At 47.3% G+C, this 9936-nt stretch overlaps 1 protein-coding gene across 1 annotated transcript in view; it reads right to left on the reverse strand.

Moving 5' to 3' along the window:
• The window catches only part of MSI1 (musashi RNA binding protein 1), a 28291-nt gene that overhangs the window by 13991 nt on the left and 4364 nt on the right, over positions 1–9936 (reverse strand). Inside the window, exons 3-4 of the mRNA XM_005421482.2 lie at positions 9180–9221; positions 7428–7520 (exon numbers count right to left, since the gene is read on the reverse strand). Of these exons, the coding sequence (XP_005421539.1) occupies positions 7428–7520; positions 9180–9221 (135 nt within the window). The remainder of the gene's footprint in view (positions 1–7427; positions 7521–9179; positions 9222–9936) is intronic.

Consider the following 9936-nt stretch of genomic DNA (forward strand, 5'->3'; position numbering starts at 1 on the left):
GTGGGGTGGCCACGGCGCCCGCCAGGGCAGCTGGGGCCCGGATTAGCGGCTCACAAAGCCGCCCCGCAGCGCTCCGGGCCCGCGGCCTGCCATGGGCTTCGGGAGGGCACCCAACGGGGGCCTCCGGCACCCCAGCACAGGCGAACCGGCGTTCCCGAGGGATTCATCCCCTCGCTCCAGCCCCGCGGCTCTGTGCACGGACACCTTCCACCAGGCTGCTGCAGCCCCTCCAGCCTGGCCTTGAACCTGCCCCAGATGGGGCAGCCGCAGGTTCTCTGGGCAACCTGGGCCACGGCCTCGCCAGCCTCACAGGGAACAACTTCATCCTAAGAGCCAATCTAAACCTACTCTCTCTCTCTCTTTCAGTTTGAAGCCATGCCCCCTTGTCCTGGCACTACGTGCTCTTGTAAATGATCGCCCCCAGGAACCTGGTGCCTTGAGTTAGAGGAATCAGACAGGATGACTTGGTGTTCCCTGCTTTCTAGGTCCTAAGTGTTCCTATGCCTTCCCTAAATAAGAAGGGGAAAAAAGAGGAGTGATTTTTTTGCATGCTTTCTGTCTGGGCTAAAATGTATTTTTCAAAAGCATCTATCCTAATTTAAAGTGGTGGCAAATCTAAGACACACACAGGCTTGTGGCCTGAGGGTGACATACAAACCTTCATGCAAAAGCCATCCAGCAGCCTGGACTCCCCTGTCCTCAGAAACAGAGCATGATCTCCCCCTAAAGCCAACATCCAAACTCAGCTTGCCACTGCATTCTCAACAATTGACTTAATCACCACTAGGAACCTGGTTCCTTGAGCTTAAGGAATCTGCTGTCTTCTCTCTAGATCCTAAGTGTTCCTGTGCCTTCCCTGGACAGGCAGGAGGAAAGAGGAGCAATTTTTGCCCTGCCAGGTGCTAAAAAACTGTGGGGCCACTTTGAAGAGTAAACAGAGTTCACTCAGAGAAAGCCCTTTCCTCAGAGGGTAAGTCCCCTAAAGAAATATTTTAAAAGGGCATCCTCAGCAGTTCCTTTTCACACAGTCCCAATGCAATTCCAGAAGTAGTACTAGACCCAAATTACAGGAAAAAGTCTGCCTGAAAAAACCACTTTTTGAGATGAGGATACCATGACTGAAGCTTCAGCACCTCTCATTTAAAGGTGCCATAATTACAAATGATCCATCCAGCCTTGGCCAAAATACCTGGGGGTTTTCAGAGGTTTAATTCCACTCTAATATATTTCAATTTTCCTGTTTCCTGATCTGCTATGGGGAAGCCAAAGACATCCTCATGCAGATTTAATAAAATAATAATTTCCCATACCAGTTTGATAGGAAATATGGATGCACTTTCACAAAGGTAGATTTTGAAAGTTGGTCGTTTTGAGAGCAAAGGGTTTGTGGAGATGGACATCTTCCACCTGAAGTGCAAAAAAAAATGTCTGAGGTGGTCCTAGAAGGAATCACAGCAACATATTTGTACTAAAGTTAGGCAGAAAAATAATAACTGTTGAGACAGCTTCCATATAGAAAACAGAAACCAAACTATCCAGAAACCACTCAGCCATCCTGTCAAGAGACAGGCAGCATTAACAAGCCCATGAGGTTCTCCCAGCTGCACAAACAGGACAGGCCAATTCCAGGAGGAGGATGCATGGACAAGAGGCTGGCTCCAGGGAGCAGGTATGCTGTGCCATTCAGACTCACTGGCAGAACTCTGGGAATGAGACTTGGCCAAGGGGACAGAGCCTGCTCCATGCCACAGAGAGCAGAACAGCCTGTCCAGGTGTCCTTGCCCGCTGTCACACAGGCACCTGGCAAATATCAGGTGAACCCCAGAAGACCTGAATGACCATTACTGCTAGAGTGGTTTTGGCTATGTGCCTACCAGATGCGGAGCACAGAGAACCCTTTGTTCCAGAGGCATTGTTACCACAGGCCAAACTGCCTACTGCCACAGGAGAGGTGATCAGATTCCCCTTCTCCTCCCCTCCCCATCTGTTCACAGCAACCATGTTATGTGTGAGAATTTACATAAATTGCCCTCTGATCTGTGGAAGAAAATCCAAAATCCAGTTTGGAAATCCACAGCAGGTTGACAAGTAGCTTTGATCCCTGAAATTTCCAGAGAGCAGCAGATTAAGGATTAATTAATTAACATTCTCCCAATCCAAAGTGAGGAAAATCATGGCTACTGTAAGCACAGAAACAAGTCTTCCTTAAAGATGTTTGCCATCAGTATCTGAAGGTTTTCCCATTAGTCAGCAGGGAAAACTCATTTCACACACCTAAGTCAACCACCCCATTCTTCTGGCAGGAGTATATGAAGAGGCATTTGTGACAGACCTACAGACCCTCACCTGATCCTCACAGCACCTCTGAAACTGTGATTTTCCCTCATTGCAACAGTAACAGCCATCACCCCAGAGAGACCTCAGGACCTCTCAGGTCCAGAATTTGGATGGAGTATTAGATGGCAGCCTAAAGGTCAGAACCCTCCTCAGACCCCAGATCTTTTTTCTTGTTTGCTTCCAGGGTATTTTTAGAGAGGAGATCTCTCTCTCTGGGCAGGAGATGCCTCACAGAGAGGCTGAGCTTTCATGGCCGACTCATCCACACACAATTACTTCAGGCCCAGTGAGAGATGCAGACTGGTTTTAAGCACTTTCCAAGCACCCTTGGTGCTGCAACTGATTAGTGAGTCATGCAAAGACGTCACTGGGAATGTATTTCCTGCACTGCTGCTTCACCAAATGTAAAAGCACACAACAAAACCATGAGTTCAAAAACCTGATTCAGGTGCAGGCCCCATTTCTTCCAGGACCTCTGCACTTCCAGTTTCTGTTAAGATCAGCTCCTCTCCTGATGACAAACAAAAGACCAGCTGCATCAAGTTAGAGCAGAGCTCTGCCTTGCCCAAAACCTCCCAAGATACCAACCAATAGACAACTTTGGAAGAACATAAAGACAAGGCAAGGATATTACCACAGAGCCCAGAACACTACATCCCCATCCAAGCTATTTGTGATTTGGAGATTTTCTGAATTCAAAGGGGTGTCTGTGTATGTTAAAAGACCTTCCATGAATTTGCCCAATCATTTTGGAGCCTATGTAAATTTTAGCAACAACATCCTGCGGCAAAGATTTCACAGTTTAGATATGCTCCATGATAAAATGACTTTATTTGTTCTAAGCCTGCTCCTATCTTGCAATTTATATGACCTTCTCTACTACAAGACTTCATCAGACCAACTCTTGCATTAGAAAGATGATCTGAGTTTTTTCAGTTTTGATTTGAAACAAATAACCTTGCTTACAAGATCAGAGATCCAACAGTCCAAAGAAATTATTCTGATGGACAACTCCTTTTCCTCCCCAAAAATAATACAGAACAACATGTTCCCACAGGTTGAAGCAGCAAAGGAGGAAGCTGCAACCTGAGCTCCTCTGGCATTCTCATACATGTTGAACTAGACAGAACACTAGCTGTGCCTGAGGTGGTAGCTGCAAGACACTTTCCTCCTCTCTTCCTCTTGCAGTTTCAGTGAGGGTGGTAGCCTGAATCTAGAGAAGCTGTTGAAATAATTCTTTTTGCTGTCTAAAGATCTTCAACACCATCCAACTTAAGCCAAAGTACTTGGCTACACATACTGTGAACAAAAGTCTTTCCAGGACTTCTGTCCTACAGTTGAAAAAATAATCTCCTTTAGAAAGCATGTGCATGGCCTGAGCTTGGATCTCAGAGAGATTCAAGTTTTGGAACCAGAGAGGTGTTTCCTAGAGATCCCACTATGCTCAAAGCCCTCACAGCTGCACCTGACAAACCACAGCCAGCTTGAGATTACTTTTCAGTCTCTCTCTCTGTACTAAAAAAAACCAAACACCTTTGTATTTTCTTTCTCAGGAAAACAGCAGCCCATATATTTTAGTCAGAGTTTTGGAAGGGAAAAAACCCCAAAATGATTCCTCTTTGAAGCAGAGACACACTGTATTTGGGATCCTCTTTGAAGCTTCACCTTTTGTGCCTGTTAAAACCAAGTATTTTGATATGAAGAACTGGGGTGCCAGTCTCTCTCTCTCTTGCTTTATCACTAAGTAATACTCACGGATTTCCTTTTCACACATTTTCACCTTTTTTTTGCCACTTCCATTTTACAAAGGTGAGAGAAGGTTTTGGACACAGCAAGGAAACAAAACAAAACAAACCAAAAAGAAAAAGCAGAAATGCCAAAATGGAAAAATCACATTTGGGACTTTTGTCTAATGAAATAGAAAACCATTTCCTTTGCAGCCCAGCTAAAGTTCCATTTTTTTCCTGCTAATGGACGTAGGAGGTGTGCTGCTTCTGACCTGAGATGCACTGACACCAACCACCTTGGTAGGCTTGTGAGCTGCAGTTCACGGATTTGAACTGGAGAGAACATTATGATAATCTAATTTGACCTCATCTGTTCTGCAAGCCATAGCACTTCCTCTTGTAATTCCTTCAGCATGTACATACTTTCTGTCTGGGCTAAAATGTATTTTTCAAAAGCATCTATCCTAATTTAAAGACTTTAAATGGTGGCAAATCTGAGACACACTCAGGCTTGTGGCCTGAGGGTGACATACAAACCTTCATGCAAAAGCCATCCAGCAGCCTGGACTCCCCCTGTCCTCAGAAGCAGAGCATGATCTCCCCCTAAAGCCAACATCCAAATTCAGCTTGCCACTGGATTGTCAACAATTGACTAAAAATCACCCCTCGGACTCTGGCATCTTGAGCAATCAAGACAGGATGACCTGGTGCTCTCAGCTCTCTCCTCTCTAGATCCTAAGTGTTTCCATGCCTTCCTTGGACAGGCAGAAGGAAAGAGGAGCAATTTTTGTCTTGCCATGTCCTTGGTAACTGTGGGGCCACTTCAAAGAGAAGGGAATAGTTACAAAGCTCTTTCCTAATAGGGTAAGTCCTCTAAAGAAATGCTTTCAAGAGCATCCTTGACAACTGCTTTTCACACAGTCCTGATACAATTCCAGAAGCAGTACTGGACCCAAATGACTTGGAAAGTCTTAGTGAAAAAACATTTTCTGAGATGAGGATACCATGACTGGAGCTTCAGCACCTCTCACTTAAAGATGCCATAAATCAAAGAGATAAAGACCACTCGTGGTGTCTGGGACACCTGTAAAGATGGGATTCTAGGAGATCTCTGAAATCACAAAGCACATCATAAAGAGCCACCAAAAGAGACTGTGCATCAAAATCATGTTTTCCCTGAGTAATAGCTGAAACTGAAGGCAACAGGCTTAGCCCTACAAACCATACAACAGCACATTCAGAGCTCAGAACTCCAGAGGTGAAGGCCACAAGGCTTTCCTCTGAAATGCACCTTCCCATTGATCCTGCCCATCTAAGCTCTCTGCTGTAGAGAATCTTTCAAGAAACAATTCTCCTGGCCATGGGTGAATGATTTGAGGCTCAGTCTGGAAGATGGTTACAGGCCAGGAACGATGCTTTACACAAGAGTTCTGAAGAGTCTCTCATCTGAAGTGCACAGATGAGTCAGAAAATTGCCCTGAAAACAGCAAGTCAATCTGACCAGTCCTAACATCTCCTATGGAACCTCCCCAGAGCCAAGGGGACAACTGCTCCAGCCTCTCACAAACTTGAAGCTCTGGATGTTGTCCAGGACACTGGTTCTTCAGAAATGAATTGCTGTGCAGAACTCTCCCTCCTGCCCACTCCAGAAAACAGTCTCACACAACCAGTCCTTGCCTGACATCAGAACACCTCTCAGCATACAACCATTAAACAAGAGAAACATAACAGCACCCCAAAAGAGCTGGAAAGGACTGCTCAGACTAGAGCAACTGTAACTGCCTGTAGACTGAGTGCCCTGTGACATGCTGCTTTGAATTAGCAGGGACACAGTCAAGGTTAAAAGGGGATTATGCCAAAGACAATTTGTTTTCCTATCAAACACATCCATCAGCAGCACAGGAGAACTTGCAAGTCAAACAGGCTTCAGACTGCACAGACACATGAACACCACCACCTTTAGTGGTGGCACCCTTGAGGATACCACGTAAAAACTCTTGGGGACACAACAGAGTTTGCCTATTTCTTATAGAAAATTAAAGCACACAGAGCTACCAACTGGCAAACACAAGAATATCCGACCGCTTTCTCTTAGAAGTGAACAGTCTCCCATTTTGCACATCAGAACATGCAAATTTGCCTTCAGAAGCTGAATGAAGGTTCTGAGCAGATACTTGTCCCAAACTTTCTGCCCAAAAGTTTCAGCAATATGGCAAATCTGGTTACAAAACTCCCTTTCCTTTCACTAATTAGTGTGCCTTAACATGATATCACCCTTTTGCAGGAAATTTCAAAAGAAAATTAATACCAAGCCTTCATCCCCACACTGCAGCTTCCATGGTACTTCCCTCCATGACCATGTTTCCATCAGACTTGTTCTGGCTGGGTCACCACCCACCAAACCATGTTCTTCCCTCCTAACTGGGCAGGAAGGTTCCAAGAGCTGCAGAATCCAACACTTCCTGCCCCAAAGAGCAAACCTAAGCACAACTCCACTGAACAACAGTGAAACAGTGACAATGTCCTGCCCACAGAGGTGACCACGCTCGGCACTTGGGTATGATGATCCCCTTCGGTTCCTAATCCCATTAAAAATCTTGGGATCCTTCAGTCTGATCCTGCTGATATCACTCCTGGAGATGCTGACAACCTCCTCAGCTGAAAGGTCACAACTGAGCTCCCTTCAATGCTCAGATTTGGTCCCGTCTCACAATTCACACACCTGGCTGTCATGGATCTCACAATTCACACACCTGGCTGTCATGGACCATGGCACAAGTGACTTCCAGCCACAGTAGCCCACCCTTCTCTGAGCCACCACCAGCCAGAGAAGAGCCAGACCAACACAAGGGACAGCCTTAGTGCCAAACTTTCTTCAACTATACAAAACTTACACCACCACTTGCCCAAGATTCAGCAGAAGTTTCAGGACTAAAAGACTTATTTTTAATAAAGGATTATTGAAAAATAAATCACAAGGTTTTGAGTTAGAAACAGGCTAAAATCAGAGGTTTGATAAAGCAGCCACTCTCTTAGGAGTGTCTACAAACCTTCCTCCAGCATTTGAACAAACTGCAAATCTGTGAGCCACAAGAGGCTTCTGGATAGGAAAAATTTCCCATAGCTGAGGTCCTAGCAACTCTGGGAACAAGGATAAACTCTGTTTCAAATCACCACAGGGCAGGAGTCACTGGCTGTAGCCCCTACAAGGACATTACAGCCAGCCAGCATCTGTAACTGACCTTTAATCTACTTAACCCTTGCAAAAGACTCAAGCTTCTAATCCCACCCCCACAAAAGTTCAGAAAACTCCTTCTGCCCCAGAAGCAACAGCTTTGATCCAACATCACTCAAGAGACTTACCTTCCCAAACTGCTCGAAATATTGTTTCACATCCTCCACAGTAGTGTTCACAGACAGACCACCCACAAATATCTTCTTCGTTCGGGTCACCATCTGGAAAAGGGAAGGACAGGAATTCACCAAATAAACCCAGAGCGAGCAGAGAACGAGACTCAAAAGGCCACTAACTCCCCTCTGCTGCCGGGAAGTGCTTTTCCCTTTGCTGCAGGGCTTCCAACTTCTTGAAGCCCTCTGGCCAAACACAGCTGGCAGATCTGTCCCACACTAAATTCATGCTCTTGTCCTCACAGAGCCCACCACACGTGCCAGCACCCAGCCACCACCTCCTCATCAGACAATTACCAGCCTCTTCCCTCACCAACCTGCCACCACTCCCTTGGCACTGTGACACCACCCCAAATGTGTGGGGCACATCTGTCCCTTCCCCAGCCCTGCCACTTTGCACAGCCAGCCTCTTCCAGGCAGCCCCGGAGGTGCCTGCTCTGCTCCCAGGGTAGCAGGAAGCCATCACAGGCAGGTTCCCCAGGCTTTGCCCTCCCACCCCACAAATTGCACAGTCTTCCAGTCTGAAATGGAATAAGCCTCATTTCACTACCATTCTCCAGTCACTTAAATGGAGCCCAGTCAACACCCAGTTAAATCTCTTTTGCCTCTGCAAGAAGGTAAAGGCAAGATCCCTGTGCCACTTGTCACTGATACAGCTGGGACAAGGAAGAAAACTAACTACCCTGAGAGGGGCCATGGCTGCCAGGCTCAGGCACACCGACATCCTTTGAACCAGCTCTCCAGCTGCATCCTCCCCTTAGCTGCTTGGCTACACCCCTGCTCTCAGAGGAACACATGGTCCTAATTACCCCAAGGAGCATAGGGCTAATCCGCAGCAATTCCCTGCCTTGGAGAGCAGCCCGTTCTAACACTAAAGCACCTTCTGTCACCAAACTGCTTAATGGAATTAACCCAATTCCTACCATGTGCTTCCTGGCTCCAGTTACTTGGGATACCTGCTCACCAATTGTTCTCAGTGCCTGAACCCCTTACTTCCCTCCCAGCACCAGTCTCCTCTTTCCTCTCTGCTTCTCAACACAGCTTCTCCCCAGCTCTTTCACCCCTAACAGCACTTGGAATACAGACTCTAAACTTTAAAACTCACATCCAAGAGCCAAGTTAAAGGAAGACCCGAAGTCTAAAGGCAGTCTCCAGCATGCTGCTGGCTCCTCAGCTAAAAGTTTCTAGCTGCACACCTGGAAAAAGTTCCTGCCACTGTGCATTTTAGTGCCAGAGCCTCTAGTAGGTAAGATCCAACACCAAACTCCTTTTGCCTTTTCCAGTGCTGAAGCACACAAGGGCATTTCACAAAGTGAAATCCTTCTCCCCTTCCCTGCCATACACCTATTCATCACACACAGGTGCACACACACAACACTCTTCCACCTGTGTCACATCACAGCATGGAGCTGTTCCATATCTCCAAGGGCCTGGAATTTCTGACTGTTGTCTGCAACCTTGGAAGGACTAAGGTCACCCTGGGCTGCATTTAATCCACCAGCTCTATCTAGTACACCCTGAAGTACAACCAAGGGGCCTCCTGGTTCCTTCAGTGCCATGCAAACTCCCAGCACTGTGCTCCAGGTGAGTCCTGAGCAAACCCCAGCGAGCAACTCCATTGCATGCATTGCCACCTTGCACAGAAGGACAAGGTTCACCACCACAAATTTTGCCCCTTGTAGCACAAGGGCTGCCCACAGTGCTTACCTTGGGCTGTGCTCGGCGAGGGAATGCTACCTTCGGGTCAATCTGAAAGAGATGTGGGGAAGAACAGGTGAACACATTTTTCCTGCCTATTTACAGACACGGGGTTTCCTCCATGTGTGCAGCTGTCTCTGTCCATGTGGCACCTTGCTAAAAACCCAAAGAATCTACCTGAGGTTCATAAAATGAAGCTGGCTGCAAACATCTTTCCCTCTTGGTAAGGTGTAATCCAGGGAGACTACAAGTCCCAGCATGCAGTGGTCCATCTCCAGCTGAGCACTGGGCAGATGCACTGAAAGCCCATCACATGCTGGGATTAACAGGCTGGGCTGCGCCCTCCCGCTTGGCCAGCCCCTGGGCGCCTTGTATCACCAGCCTCATATTAAAAGTGATTTCTTTTGCCTTTTTTGCTTGCACCCTTCACTCTTCCTACAACTACAGAGTTCATCTGGGTAGTAACAAGACAGAAAAGAAGCAGCGCACAAACCCCCAAACATTTCATCCCTTCAAACACAGACTGAAGAGCAGACAAAAAGAAGCAATAAAAGAGCAGACAGGATGGCACAAATTAACCCGAGGAGCTCAGGCCAGGCGGCTGCGGAGGCTGCGGCCACAGGGATCGTGCTGCCCCTCTCCCCAGGCCGCGCTGCACACAAAGCCGTGATGCCTCCCTCTCTCCCTCCCTCCCTCGGCGGGCTGAGCCTCCATTGTGCCTGTTCAGCTTCCCTATAAACCTGCTGCTGGCCCGAGCCGCCCGGCC

This window comes from Geospiza fortis, unplaced genomic scaffold (assembly GCF_000277835.1).
Source record: "Geospiza fortis unplaced genomic scaffold, GeoFor_1.0 scaffold408, whole genome shotgun sequence".
In the NCBI taxonomy this organism is placed as follows: domain Eukaryota; kingdom Metazoa; phylum Chordata; class Aves; order Passeriformes; family Thraupidae; genus Geospiza; species Geospiza fortis.